Source organism: Botrytis byssoidea (assembly GCF_014898295.1).
Source record: "Botrytis byssoidea strain MUCL 94 chromosome Unknown BBYS_015, whole genome shotgun sequence".
In the NCBI taxonomy this organism is placed as follows: domain Eukaryota; kingdom Fungi; phylum Ascomycota; class Leotiomycetes; order Helotiales; family Sclerotiniaceae; genus Botrytis; species Botrytis byssoidea.
In genome coordinates this window covers 412446-428052 of record NW_024065856.1, presented here as the reverse complement: position 1 = coordinate 428052, position 15607 = coordinate 412446, and the positions used below count along the sequence as shown (strand labels likewise).

At 43.1% G+C, this 15607-nt stretch overlaps 3 protein-coding genes across 3 annotated transcripts; all 3 read right to left on the bottom strand.

Annotated features, from left to right (window-relative positions):
- Nucleotides 1–5253: 5253 nt before the first annotated feature.
- EAE97_007621 (uncharacterized protein) lies at nt 5254–8205 on the bottom strand (the record flags this gene model as incomplete). The annotated part of the gene is made up of 2 exons (XM_038878135.1): nt 5254–7696; nt 7747–8205. 2 exons carry the CDS (start codon nt 8203–8205, stop codon nt 5729–5731), a joined length of 2427 nt encoding a protein of 808 aa, XP_038730973.1. The 3' UTR covers nt 5254–5728.
- A 616-nt stretch (nt 8206–8821) lies between these two features.
- Nucleotides 8822–9842, bottom strand: EAE97_007620 (uncharacterized protein; the record flags this gene model as incomplete). The annotated part of the gene is made up of 5 exons (XM_038878134.1): nt 8822–9010; nt 9062–9112; nt 9167–9589; nt 9645–9781; nt 9836–9842. 5 exons carry the CDS (start codon nt 9840–9842, stop codon nt 8822–8824), a joined length of 807 nt encoding a protein of 268 aa, XP_038730972.1.
- A 1228-nt stretch (nt 9843–11070) lies between these two features.
- On the bottom strand, nt 11071–14758 carry EAE97_007619 (uncharacterized protein; the record flags this gene model as incomplete). The annotated part of the gene is made up of 3 exons (XM_038878133.1): nt 11071–12212; nt 12262–14193; nt 14278–14758. 3 exons carry the CDS (start codon nt 14756–14758, stop codon nt 11071–11073), a joined length of 3555 nt encoding a protein of 1184 aa, XP_038730971.1.
- Nucleotides 14759–15607: the final 849 nt, after the last annotated feature.

Here is a 15607-nt window from a genome sequence, read left to right as displayed (position 1 = left end):
AGGTACTAAACATCATCATCACGATTGATATATCTGTCAACGAGGTTTAACCACTACCTGTTGTTTGACTCATACGCTTCCTGAGCAAAGACTTTCCTGCCGAGCTGGATGATAGATCCATGGCATTCTACTGGGCTGAGGCTAGTGATGGCGAACTAAAGATCAATAAACTCATTCCTTCACATCATGTAGTTTTAAAGTATATTCGTTCGCTCGCTCGACTCTTAAAGATAACACCGGTACCAAAGAATGAATTTTAGGTTGCGGAATGATCATGAGTGGGACTATCTGTGTGGCCCTAATTATTCATGTTTGGTCTAAAGCATGGCATGGAAATCTGGGGGAGCGAAACATGTCGTAGGTTTTTAGAGAATCTGCGTATGTATGAGCAAGAGTAGGTAATCTCGAGGTAATTGATGATGCTAATACACATGCTCGATCTTGGCGGATGAGAGTTTGTCATGATGGAAAGTAGATATCAAAGGTATTTCTACTGGTACTCAAGGGATGATCTTTCATTCTCGATACCTAGTACCTAGTATATGGCAATATCATTAGGAGTAGAAGTAGGATTACGATTACGATTACCACAAAAAGCTCACCCAAGCTTTCCGGACTTTTGTGCTGGGTGTGCAATGTGCATTGTGCTGCGCATTGATCGCGAAGCTACATATTATGGTGGAAAGCGGATCAGGATTTATGACTGGACTACAAGCGCTCGCCTTGCCCTAGGATATGATATATGATATATGATATATGCGTGAGCTTCTCGATCCTTTGATGCCTTCCTTTCAAACATTAGTGTAGTTTTGTGGTTGTGGTAGTGGCTGGAGAAACACTTGGGTCGTGGTCAGCATGGTATACTGGTATAAGATTTCTCGTTTCCAAATATATCGACGTTCTAGACGTGTTCAGTGTAAATCCGAAGATACGAAATATCCCTCAACCTATATCGACCTATCTCTAAACTTCCTGGTCTTTGAGATTTTCATTCCCACCTACAACAGAGTGTCGTAGGCTGAAGAGAAGAGAATTAAGTTGATGTGACGCAATTATCAAATTCCGTTCCAATCTTTTTGGGGGCGGAGGGGGGGAGATCCATAAAACACTAATAAGCATATCCAATTAGATGAACAATTCAACACTCAAGTTCCCATTCTAGAGAGATATCATGATTTCATCTTCGTTATTGGTCAACAGCAATCCCGTCTCCGTTTCATCCACAACCAATAGCAAGCAGCTGGTAAGGTAGAGTAAGGTAAGGGAAGGTAAGGTAGACATCTCAGAAGGGAAAGGTAGGATACTAGATTGATCAAATTTTCATCGATGGTTCCTTAACAATCTACCAGGGAGAGAGGAGCTATCATACTCAGCTATTATTACTCCCAGCTCAATATAGAGTAATATACGTAGAGATATAATATAGTAAATACCTAATCAACCCGGAAGACCTAATAAATACGTATTAAAAACGTATTGAATACCTACCTGATAGATAATCATTTTCAGCCCAATTTACTACTATCTGAGCTTACTAATCATTCCTTTGACGCAGGTATGATTTCCATCATATCATTTTTCTAACTCTTGTGAATCAAAAAGTAACCTTTATGTAATATTGATAGATGTTGAATACACATTTGCATTAAGACATTGAGACATTGTTTAATATACTTTTCCAAAGTAGGATCATATTGGAGCACGTTGATAAAAATAGTATTGCTGCGATGCGATGTCAATACTAATAATAATGATAACATAGGTAGTAATTCCCTCTCTCTCGCTTCTTTTCTCTCAAGACATACTAGGTAGTCTGGTTGATTACCCAGTTAGCTAATCGTCTTTCATACATATATCTACCTATATCCATACAACTCTTAAATAGATTTCTAGTCTGTCTATCTATTTCCATTCTCCCATTTACCTCCCATATATCCCTCGGATAAAATGTCATTTGTCAACCAACACATAATCTTACTGATGCAGACCCAGTATGTGAATATGCAAGTGGGTATCTACTCTGTATGCTTGTGGAATTTTCCACCCATGAGCTGCGATACTAAATGCTATACCATATCCAAGCCCATGTCCTACATAAAGTTTCAATGCCGAATTAAGTTTCTTGTTTCCTCTCTCTTAGAAATCCCTTTTCATTCGGTCATTCCCCAAACAAAATAGATCCTTCCGGACTGTCTGGTACCTTTTTTCCTACCGAAATCTTGCTACCCAATGACTAATTAAACACTCTCTTGCCGGTCTTTTGGCCACATTTCTCTTTTAAGCGACAATCAATGTTACCAAGATTTCACACCAGATACAGTACCCCGATGTGACGCTGCTGCACGTAATATTCCATCATCCTTATTGGTTTATCTGAAATCCCAAGGGACAGAAAGATCGCACAGGTCAGGTAGAGATCAAACATCACATATCATCATGCAATACACCATCCACAACAGCACAAGCTGCTGCGGACGACTCACTATCGATGCATTTCCATTTTCTACTTCAAGATGCAGTGTTCATATTACATTGCAGCTCCAAATCTCTACTCCTATCTGCCTGTACATAGGTAGCTGTATTGCGTAACTTTCTCATCTCAATTCTAATCATCAATTCTCCGCAGCATAAACCAGTCTGAAAGTCCCGCATCCTCGCATACTGACAGCTCACTGAGAGTCATACCAATCAACCTCTATTGAAGAGGCCACACTGCTTGGTACCTCAAAGGAGCCCAGTCCCCCGTTCCTTTTCATCCCAGGATATACCAAACTATGAAAGTACACATGGCAACACGACACCGCCTCCTTCTTTCCCACCCGCCCCAGAGATTACGTTTTCTCTCTGGGACTGATATACTCTGCATATACATGAATTGGTACCAGTACCAAATGAATATCGGAGGATCCACCTTGCATGAGAGGAAAGTACGACGACAAGAAAACATCCCTTGCTTAAAGTTGCTTCAGCCCCAATACAGGGTATGATGAATTTCTACAAAATACCCAATACGATCAATATATCTCAATTTAGATATTTTGTCATGGGTATTTTCCTTCAACGAGTAGCACAAACATATGTTGCGCAGAGATAACGGTAAGAATGGTTACTTGCATATGATATAATGATTGATGGAACGAAGCAATCTCAAAGTTTTCATTCAATACTGATTGTATACACACATTACTGGACCGATGTTTCAACTCGGTAGTAGCCGGAGATGGAACAGTCGCATTTAGTCCACGGCATGCTTCTTCAAAGTCTATGCTACCACCATTTGCTACATTGAGCTGCAATCAAGCATTGCATGGCACGTTGGATTGGGAAGATATCAAACAACAAAGGTAGCAACGTTTCTTCCTAACCGCATATTCACATCAGAAATCCTTTCCCATATCAAATCCTACGCTCTATTCGTCTCGAGCAACAGAAGCAATCCAAAAGACATGCTCTTCCCAGACTCAAAGAACTTCACATGAAATCGGAAATTCAAATAGTGTTTACAATGTCACTTCATTGACATTCCCGCGTACAGAGTCACTACTTACATCGGAACAGATGTTATCAATTTATCTCTTTCGACTTTCACTCTTCATTCCATGAACTGAGCATCGCCATCACCACTAATTACTGGATTGCAATCAGACCATCATGTGAAGCCACGCAATTTCATCGAATTGCCATCTTTAATCTCTCCATACCCGTTCTTTTCCTGGTCTTAGGGTTCCTCTCCTCATGATTCTCTTCTTGCATAGGTTAATTCTTCATACCTATAGCCCGAACAATCACAGCACATTGCAAGCTATCTTCCATGGATATGCATCTCGGGGAAAGAGTTACGATCAGCTTAAAGTAGTTAGCCAAATAATATCAAAAGTGGTGTTGATTAACAGTCGATCAGATGTTTGCTCAATATTGCTATCTTCCCGCAAGCAAATACACTACCGTCTATTTGTCACTTCTCACTCAATTCTAGTTCCATCTATCAAACGTGGATGTTTCAGAATCGCCCCGTCGGGATCTCTCTCCGAATCCCAATTCCCATCCAACCCAACACCTTCCTACACAACTCATGCTCTCGGTCCCACATCTTTCTCTCGCCATCTTCTTCAGTTTCACTATATAATACTACCCAACAAATCTCAAATCAATCCCGCAAGCTCAGAACCTCCCAGTCCACTACAGAATCTTGCAGTACGTGGTTCATAAGATGATATAAAAGTAAAATCCAACAATATTTTCAAGATATCTCCATATAACCAATCTCCGCAGTAGACAGACAGACAAATCTCCATAGAACCACCATACCATTAAAATTTGAATACAGATCAAACACCGAAAAGTTCAGAACACACAACGTGTATATATACCCAGAGAGTGTGTATCAAAAGTTGGTTGATACTGATACTGACAAGTATTTCTTCCCTCTATACTGTTACTCACACGTCATATTCACTACCATACCGTAACCCCATCTCATCGAGTCCACTTCCCTCCATTCTCATAAACATTCCTAGAATCTCCCATTCTCTTCTTCTAAATAACTCAATCAATCTACTGCATACTGCATAATACCATAGCATCTAATCTCTTTCCATATGTCTCACACCCACAAAACTTCCAGCCTTGCTGTCGCCATCATAGTCCAAATGGCAAACCTAATCTGCTAATTTCCAATTCTCAATTCCATTTTTCCGGCTAATAACACATCTCCTCTCGATTCCTTTCGCTCCTTTCAAGTTACACTCTAACGGTCTATTCCCTGTATAAAGTGTACAGTATACGGTATATCATCATCCACCCACACCATCTCTCCGTTAAACCTCTGTATCATTTTTTTTAATACAAAGCCTTCAATCTCCAAGTCTTCAATCTCAAGTCCTCTCTCCCCCCCCTCTCCTCCCTCCAATCTCAAGCTTTACATTGTCAAGTTAAACCACCACCTCTTCCCTACCCTCCCCAACTTACACACTCTCCATCTCTCCATCTCTCCATTCCCTTTCCCCTTCCAGCTCACCAATTGCCCACATATATTCACCACATCACCACACCACCACCCACCTCCACCCAATCCCCTTCACTCCTTCACCTCCACCCAACCCCCTTCGCCCCTTCATCACCCACCCACTCCACTTGGACTACCAACCCCAACTACAGCCCCAAACCAACCCCAACCAATCTACCTACCTACCTTCCTACCTACCTACCTCCCCCTCAACATCCACATCCACATCACCACAAAGCAAACGAAGAATATCAAGCAAATCATATGAACAAACTCCTCACAAATCCACCACAAGTAACACGTATGATACCACTCCAGTGTCTAAAAAATCAATGTTGCTGTAGAAGAAGATAAACATTAGAACAAAAACTCACACATGCATGCAAAATCCACCATAGAGCATTTGAAGACTGTAGGAGGGCCTATCAGTATCCGGTTCCAATTCACCATACCGTCAAGTGTCAATCAATCAATCAACCACAACTCAGAAGACGTCAGACTCTCATTCATGTAACGCTGAAGGCTTTCTATACTGGGTCATCCGTGAATAGAATACATATCTATATTTCTACCAACCACAGGAAGAATCATGTACAAAAGCAGTCCTAAAACTTTCATGAAACTTTATCTTAACATCTCTACTCTTCCAAGTCACAGCGATATCGGCTGCTTGCTATTGACCCATTGTTTAATCGAAATAACCAATACTCAGCAGTCAAATCTTTAACCCCAATTCATCAAGACTTGCTTCTTTCCCTTATTTCCCCTTTTCCTTCCTCCCTGCCCAGCATCCGCACTCTCTGCATCTCCAGTCCCCGAACTTCCTTCACCATTTCCTGCCCCCCATGCAGTCGCAACCGGTCTACCTCCCATATCCCTCCTTACCATCCCTGTGCCGTACCCAAATATGGTACTTTGCGGTTTGGCAGCCGGAGGCAACGCTGGGAAGGCACTTGTGTCCTTTCCATTCCTCGCTTGTGCGCGTGAAGGTGCTCGACTAGGAGGTGCAGATGCGGGCGCGGAAGAAGAGGAGTTTGCAAGAGTCGGTGCAACCCAAGGTGTAGTTGTTATACGGGAGTCGCTTTGATTTGGACGGGATGTAGGGAGAGTTGGGAAGGGATTATTGTACTGATTTGAAGAGGATGGGGCAGGTGATGAGGTGGAAGCGGATGCTGAAGCAGTGCCCCAGGATCGATTCTGTGAGACGGTTGAGCGGGAGGATTGCGCTGTAGACTTTTTCAATTTCAGCACACGATTAGATCGTGGGCCAGATGAAGAGTTGGAATTTGCGGATGCCCACCCTAAAGGTATGGAATTACCGTTACTGGAAGTAGGAGCTGGCAGAGATGGGTAATCTTCATTTATTGCACGCCAATCGTTCCAAGCGGTGACTATTGCCTTCCCCTTACTCTGGTTTTCAAAAAGATCGGCCACTTCACGGATAAGCGAGCCGAGTGCGGCCGGAGTAGTATCTGAAAATAGTGCAAAAAATGCATCGATGAGAGCAGAAGCAGTAATCCCAGCATTCTTGTACGAAGATATAGAGTTGCGGAATTGATTTAGCTTGGTTTGGTCATTTTGTAAAAGTCGGGTCGCTCTATCAATAACATCTTGATGTTGGAGTTGCTTGCGTTGTTCTTCGGCTGTTAATTCTGGTACAGATATATCCAGCCCCCTGACAGCTTCGGAAAGACCCCCGGCATTAGCTGCAGGCCGAGCGGAAGCAGCCCGTGAGGCTTCTGCCGAGTTGACTCTGGCACTAGCTTGGGCAGGGGTAGGCGCCGTCAATTGACCACCGAAAGCTCTCGAAGAGCCAGCCTGAGCGCCTTGCACAGCCATTTGACGCTGGAAAGCCTGCTCTTCCCGACGTAAGGGTTGTGCACTGGAAGGTGCCAATGGTTCAGCATTTGGATCTCTACCCCTGCCTCTACCACGGCCTTCTCGTTGCTCTCGTTGATTTCCGCCGCGGTTGCGCTCTTGTGCATATGGTTGGCGATATTCAAAGGTAGAAATGTCAACCGTCCTCGCATCCCTGCGAACATCTTTAGATAAACTACTTCCATGCACTTCTAATTGATGTGCTTTTAGATCCATTTCCGTTGCAAAGAATACAAACTTCTGCTCCAAGCATTCCGGTTCGTTGCAAGGAAAATGGTCCTTTCGTAGATGCTGAGATAGAGAATTATAATCAATGTAGTAATGTGGCTGACCGTTATTACTCTGTCGATCACAGACATGGCATCTTTCATGCTTGTCTCGGCAATGCAAAAATAGCTCGTCATCACCATAGAATCGTTGACCACAGAACGAACATAGAGGATGCCCTTTGAATCCAGTTTGATCGAGTGCTCCAGGGTTATCATCTCCTTTCCTCATATGTTTTTCGAGTTCTTTGTCTGCGAATAACTCGTGTTCGTGGGTGAACACTTTTTTATGTCTCGTACACAGATCACACATTTTCTTCTGATGTATAGATCTAACATGACGATGCAAATCTGGCCAGCCTCTACATGCTGTAGTACAATCGGGATCAGGACAATTATACCGCAGAAGTAATAGGGTATCCTCCTGAATATCGTTACTTTCATATCGAATACCAATGTTTGGGTCTGTATTCGAAATATCTTCGTCGGAGAAGTCTTCATAATTTTTGGTCGCATTGTCTGTGAATATAACAAATGGCGAGGGTGCCTTGGAAGATATTAGCCTGGTTTGATGAAGTCGACAACAGCGGGACTCACTCTGCAATAGCCGCAGTCTTTCGACTTGTATAATGCTCTCATCCTCAAAGCACAAATATGGCATGTGCGATGGTTACATGGGGCGACAGCATTGTGTTCGACGTCCGAGGCGCAGATGAAGCATACCTCTACTTCGACCGGTTCCCCATTTGCGTCCTTATTTTCACCATCTGCTCTAGACAGTTTCTTCTGGGTGGAAAATTTGGCGTTGGGATCTGTAGAGTTCATAGTATTGGTATTTGTATTGGCAGTTTCGTGACTAGCCGTATGTCCCCTATTCCCACCACGACCCCCTCGTCTCCCCCCACGGTTTTCCGAACGTCTAGAATCACTACCGGAATCTCCCAGAGCCCCTCCTCGACCGCGACCCCTTCCTCTTCCTCGTGGGCCTCGCTGTCCATCGTTGCGGGGCAGCGCAGAAGCGTCAGCTGTAGAAGGAATTCCGGCTGTAGACGTCATTGCTAATTTACTGTGATGTTTATAGCGTTCTGTGATATGAGGTCTTGATGTATGAATTGTGACTCTAGTATACTTTTATTGTAATGGAAAAGCTGACACTTGCTGTGGAATAGAGTTGAAGCTTCCTGGTGTAAATAAGAATAATTCCTTTGCAAATCAACTGCTGATTTGCCTCTAAGAACTACAGCAACCAAGACAAATTATTATACAGAGAAGGTGTGGGGGCCTGCAATCGCTTAGCCCCGCCTACGCAAGGCAAGGCTGCTGAGTGACCGTTCAAGGCTGATAAATCAACGGTTAGAGTCACCCCGAAGAATTTACATGGAGGAAGCTATAAACAAATAAAGTTCAGAGTCACTGCGAGACAGATTCTTAGGTCTATTTAGTCAATGATAGATGATTCATACATCTAAAAACCCCATGAAGACGCTGTCCCTAACGAATAAAGATAATTCTGAGCTGGCGGTCCCGAAAACTTGGGATTCATTCATGCCGTCCCTTACCTACGAGTACCTAGTTAGATACCCAAAAATTCAATGCAATGCCTTCCCCAAAACGCCCTCATGGAAACGAAAAACGGCCATATTATCACCATACTCCCAATGACTGAAGTATCCTATTCCTCCTCAACAGGATACAGCTGTTTACCAAGAAGCTTATTCATGGTAAACATATGAACTCTCTCCGTTTTGAAAACCAATTGCATCTTATCATCGCATATAATTTGTCTTTTGTCGCTAGGATCTTGAAGATTGAGACTTTTGATATGTTCCCAAATCTTCTTGACAACTTGTGGCCGAGACAACTGCCGGAACAAATTAGTATGAGCGTATGGTAATTAGACAGCGATACGTACTGTTGGTTCCCCTACTAGATCCGCCAAAGCTGCCGAAAGATTATATTGCTTCTGTTAGAAATTAGTTACTTGTACAACATTTCTAAATATGGAGCAGCTTCTTACATGAAACCCGCCCTTTCTGACGACCTCTTTAGGCTCCCCATCTGAACCTAACTCCATGTCACTATCATCTGTCGCCTTGACCTTTGCTGAAGATTTCTTTTTCTTTGGTGTACTCTTGCTCTTCTTAACGCCTGCGCTTCGTTTCGTTCCACCACCTCTAGTCGATCTTGTCCTGCTGTCTTCTTGCGCCTGTAGTAGAGCCGCCAACTTCGCATCATCATCCTGCTTCGGTCTCTTCTTCTTTGGCTTCTGATCTTCGTCGGAACCATCAACTTCTCGCTTTGACGTGGGAGTCTGCGATCCTTCATCTTTGATGTATTCGCTCTTAGCATGTCCATTGGTTGCAGGTGGAGGGGTAGATGCATCCTGAGTGTGTTTCGAGACTTCGTCAAATCTTTCCAGGATCAAAGCTTTAACGGCATCCTTAAAGGACAGGAGTTAGCACCATGAAATTGTGAGATTGTAGAAATAGCATTACTTTTTGATGGGAAAGATCAAATCCCAGTTCTGCTTGAAGATCCTTACGAATCTGTTTTGCAGAGATGGTACTGAGATCACCCTCTTTGAGAATTCTATCAATGATTATGGAATACTTTGAATTTTCTTCCGAGGTTACTTTCAATGAAGTTAGTGGTATATTAGGTAGGTTCCTATAGTAGATAGGCTTACAAGACATTGTGTTGTTGGTTGGAAAATTCTTGTACCAATATCAGATTCTAGAAGTTGTGCTACCTGCGAGAGAGGGGATATGGGATAGAAGAGGAAATCCTGGGGGATAAGGAAGATAGCAAAATACAATTGGTATCAAGTGAATGAGTGAATCTCAAACCAAAGCAGAAAAGGCAGAATGATTAGAAGACCTCCTTTACTTGCAGTAAGGGTAAAACGATAGGGCTTGTATCTGCCAGTATGGTAATAAGTTTGATGTTGGAATATTATTGTTATTGTTGTCGCATTAACAAAATGAACCATAAGAAACCAAAAGAATGAATCAAGAGATTCCACTCCAAAAGATGATGGTGAATTAGATGGATAATTTTGAATGTTGATTTGAATGGTGTTTAACAAATTTATGATCAGAATGGCTACTAAAACTTATGGGCATGAGTATCAGAGTATGAATGTATGAAGGAAATCTTTGAAGTTTTTTTTGTTTATCAATTGTGTTGTCTCGTTGGAAAGCTGCCCAGATGATGATGCGACGAGAATGCAAGGATTAGCCCAAGCCTAGCCTTTTAATACTAGGTAAGCCTTTATCATTAGCTCCGGGATGTAGGTACCTCGTAGATCTACCTACCTACCTACCTACCTACCTAAGTTTATGGAGACATTCGTTTTGTATGTGCGTTTTCATTCCTTTGTTAGTTAATTCGACCAACCAATGTATGTTGAATGCTATGTCTGACATTGAAGTGCTAACTGAAAGAATACATCTGTGTTGGGAATACTTCAATTAATAATTATGAGAATAGTATTCCTACTCAATTCTAAGATAAATACATAGGAATTGATGAAGTAGATGCAGCTACTATTATGTGTTATTTTCTCATAATAACTCACCCTGCTGTCTATCTGGTAGGCATATCGAAATGTTTTCATCTACCTAGGTAGGTAGATCTTCTAAATTAAATCATGTCTCTGATGCATCACCATACTCATCAAGTGCTTCTAAGATAGTATCTCACATATATCATTGAAAGGGTGAATAATTACAATGGTGATAATAAAAGAAGTAATTATAACTAATATTTTTCACAAATCATCACCGGATGTATATAGAAACACCTTTATTTCCAGCTGGGTATTGATCATGATCTCATTATCCAAAAGAAAGAGGTATAATAACCCATTTTATAGTCCCTTACGCCATAAATAATGATACAACCACCAAAACCATGGGCATCTTAAAGGCCTGCTGGCTCATAGTATTCCTTAAAACGATCCACCTGATCCCACTCTACTTCGTACACAACATTCCAACAGACAATTAATAAGTTAGGAAATTTCCTAGTCCAGAAACTGAGGTAACCGTCAGGCAAGGGACCGACATCTTTCTTCAGTTTGTCAGGCATGTCTTCGTAGTGATTCTTTTTATTCCTCAGGGCTCGAAGAAGATCCAAAAGTCGTGTGCCGGTATACTTCCTTTGTTTGCCCATCGAATCCACGAACTCCTTTCCAAGTGATTTTAAGAAATCGCCGTGACAGACATCTCCGGCCCATCTCTCAAGTTCTAAGAGGGCAGGGCTGGGAGGGTCCCGCTTTTCCTTTTCAAAGTGGTCAGAGACATCACAAAGGAAGTTCAATCGCTTCTTTGCAGACCAGAAAAAAGGATGCGCCATAACTTGTGCTGCGACCGGGCGAGATTTTGGCTCCTTGCGAAGCATAGAGCTGATTAGATCCTTAGCTTCGAAGGCATAATCTCCAAGGACATCCAGGAGATCCAAATCGAAATTGTCTTTGCGAATATTCACCTCCCTCATGTATCGATCGCCACAATCAAAAGGATGGCTACCTTTGGTTAAAACGTAGAAGAATACCAATCCAAGTGAGAATATATCGATAGCACGTGTGGCTCTGCGATTGTGCATCATATCTGAGCCAACAAGAATCGAGCCTGACCCACCACCATCTGTACTCGTGTCAACCATGGATCCTGGCTTGTCATCATCGTCAAGTAGAAGCTCCGGGGCCCGCCAGCCAGATGTACCGGCCGCATGGGCAGTAGTAGCCCTGAAAGATGACTGTTCCACTTCCAGTTTTTTGCATAGCCCGAAGTCTGAAACGAGAAGGCGAGGTTTACCATTCTTAGACATAGCAACTAGAATGTTCTGTGGCTTTAGGTCACGATGGACGATACGGAGGTTGTGGAGGTGCTGGATACCATTGGTAATTTGATAGAGTACGTTTGGAAGGTCCTTTTCACCACCTTGAGCCAGATCTCTGTGTAAGTGTGGCTTTTCAATGACATCACTTAACGAGGCAGGACATAACTCCAGGGCGATATAAAGGAATCCAGCAGCACTCTGTTGTGCGAAGTACCGAATAACTATTAGAATGTTAGAGAATTAATACAAGGGAGACTTTGGAATAGTTACCATTTGGATGATCGTCACTTTCTCTTAATAGCTTAGTTTCTTGGGATGCGATGTCATAAAATTGAATGAGCATCCGCTTGACAGCGACAGCGCGGCCATCAAACTTCCCTTCAAAGACCATGGTACCATTGCTACCCGTTCCGACTAATTTGTTCTGGTCTACTTCCAATGCCCCGATGCGAATTTTGGAGCCAGAAACTTCCGCAGGGTCATTGGACACCGTCTGAATGTCAGGTTCGAGCGTGTTCTGAGGAAACATGTTTTTGACATTGTGCACGGCATCTTCAACAGTTGGGGGTAGCTTTTTGACGGGAGCATTTTGAGACTCTTGGTCACTTCCAGTTTGACCTGGACGATCTTTCTTCCCTCGGTGGTTAACGCCACCACGTCGTCCTCGTTTTCTTCTTTTCTTTTCGGGTGATAGGGTAAGATCGCTAGCATCTTGCACAGCTTCTGATAATGCGCTAGCATCGTTCACAGTAGTACCTTCAAGTGGCACGGCCGCAACAGCATCTTCAGGAACGTCTGGGAGAGATGTGGAATCCTTAACAATAGGGTTGGGTTCACCAAGAGGTTTGTCTTCCGGAATAACTGAAAGACGGGTAGCCTCGTGACCGTTGATGTTTGCGGCATCGTCACTTGAATCGTCGATTGGTGGCACATCCTTAGTTACAGGTCGATCTTTGTGCGAAACGACAGATTTTTTATTGTGAAGTCCATGGCGGCCGATCCAAGCTCTTATTGCTCTTTGGTTCGAGATAACTAGTATCATCAAAAAAAGAATGAGAACAGGATTTTTCACAAATTCGACAACACTATCAATCGCTAGCCTTGGGATTTGCTGGAAGCTTTGTAATAGAGTTGGTTCACCAAGAAGTTCTGGGGTGAGGTCTGTGACAGTCACTTTGCTTTGGTTGTCATCTTCGAATAGGGGAGCAGATATGGTCAGACGGGGTTCGGTTGGCTCGTCGAGAAAATGAACACCAGTTAGCGCCGCCGCCAGCTCGGGCTGACCCATCTTTTTCCAAGACTCGCGTTTCAACGATTCACGTTGGTAAATTTCGGCTTTGGAGCCTGTTACAGCCAAAGGATATGATTTTCCAGACATAGCATAAAAACTTCCATCTTTAGAAAGATTGATAACAACTCGATTTCGATGCTGGTCCGTTTCCGACATTTCGTTTTCAGCCGACAACTCGGGCTTAGGTTGTGGAAGTATCATCAATTTCAGATTCTTTTCCTCAATTCCCCAGGGTCTAAAGATATCAAATACCCTAACGACAGGTGAAGGAAGCTTCTGTTGGAACAGTAGTTCGTGATCATCGTTCCGCTCACGATCAAATCCCATTACGTGGCCATCCTGCCCAGCGAGGATATATTTGTTGTCGAGTGTTTGGTGATATTTGTCTCCATATTTCTTCGCGTCTTGAACATTAGGTCCCCATTCATTGTACATTAAAGTAGCAATTGGGTGTTGGTCCTTGCCAACGATGTTGACTTCGTATTTTGATAACCCCAACCAAATCGTGGGGTTTTGACATTCGTCAGCTTCTCTTCCCACAAATCCATTTTCAGAGCTACAGCTTTGGTCCTTTGCATCGACAATGTAATCTCCTCCAAAGACCTGTAATATTTTTCCATTGGTGGCATCAACATGCACCATTTGAGTTTTCTTCGAACCAGTGTATACGACTTCGGGGTCGTCACTCTGGTAAGGTGACATTTCGTCAACTAATTTCTTCATTGTTAGACCTGTGTTGATCAGGCCACCATTTGGAACATCGGGTCGATATATCCATAAACCACCATGTTCAGTCGGTTCAACGATCCAAACATAATCGTCAATACCCCATGGGGTCGGAGCTTCATTGAAATCGGCAGATTTGTTTCTTTTATGATGTTTGGTGGAAATCATCGAGACTTCAGGTAATTCTGTGGATGTCCATCAGGATTAGTGATTGTTCTCATGATGCGGAATCGAGCAGCAAACAATACGCCTTCATTGGGACTACTTACGCATTCGCCATTTATGTTTACCCGTTTTTCTATCGCGCGCCCACACACTTCCATCAACGGTCGCCAGTAGCACAAAATCTTCTACTTCCCAGTCTTGGAGATCCCGCGCACTCGGCTGCGAAGAACCCCATCCAGGAGACTGAAGACTGTTAGACTCAAGCCTACTGGATTGTGCAAGATGTGAAGGAGCTAATGGTGCTGAATCGGCGCTCGCATCGACTATATCGTGAGATCCGGCCTTTACGCTCAAAGTTTGTTTTCTTCGTGGAATGATCAAAGGGGTCTCGATGGTTTTTATTTTAGTTGCTTCAAGAGGAGTCCGTATTGCCTCTGAACTACCGATCTCGGGCGAGGATTCATGTTGCCTGAGAACTGATCGCTGCTGCTGCTGAGCATCGACTAACCATGGTAGAACCAAAAAGAATGCTGCGAAGATGAATATATTATTCACGGCTTCGCCACAGGCCTGGGGCCTGACCATGATTGAAGGTCAACGTGTATTTGTTAATACTTCGCACACGGCGAAGTATTTGAGGGATTTATTTATTTGCAGAGGCTGATGATGAAAGGAGATATCGTATGACGGCAGCTAAACAAAGATAAAACTTCGATGTTGAATTGAATTCTATTGAGTCTGATTGAATTCGAGTCTCGAGTTTGAACAAATAATAATGATTAACGAATTGCTAAATTGTTGCCCTCGATGAAACAAAAGAAGGGAAGGGAAGAGGAGTGACGGGATGGGATGGGATGGGATAAACCAAAATGTGGTGGTGGTTGTGATTTGTGTAGCTGTGTGTGTGTGTGCGCGGTGGCTCGGTGGGTTTTTTCGTGTCAGAAGAATTAGAAAAAGAAGGCTAATAATAGGGACTTTTCCGATCCAATCCACATCCACATCCACATGAGCTAGTTGAGTTTGTAAACACTAGAAAAGCCCCTCGATCAATTTCATAAGAATAAATTGGTCGACAGGTACGAACCGGCAGACGGAATTCAAATGTGGAGTATGGAGTAGAAACGGCGTGAGGGAAAGGAAGAAAACTAGGTACCGGGTAGATAGTGGTATTGGTAGGACTAGTAGGTAGATGGGGAAAACTATATAATTTATTGATCTGAAGCAATTCAGTTGATAGACCCCAACTGTGGTGAGAGATTGAAGAGACTAAAAGAAGAAGAAGAAGAAGAAGGCAAGGGGGGTTTTCTCCTTCTTTCAGCTTACAGTACTACCTCCCCTCCTCCCTAGTACTGAGGTAGGATTCGAACGTTCGTCAGCTTACCTGAACATTTCTTCTCCTTGCTTCTACATCTACCCATCAACTCACTCACACAC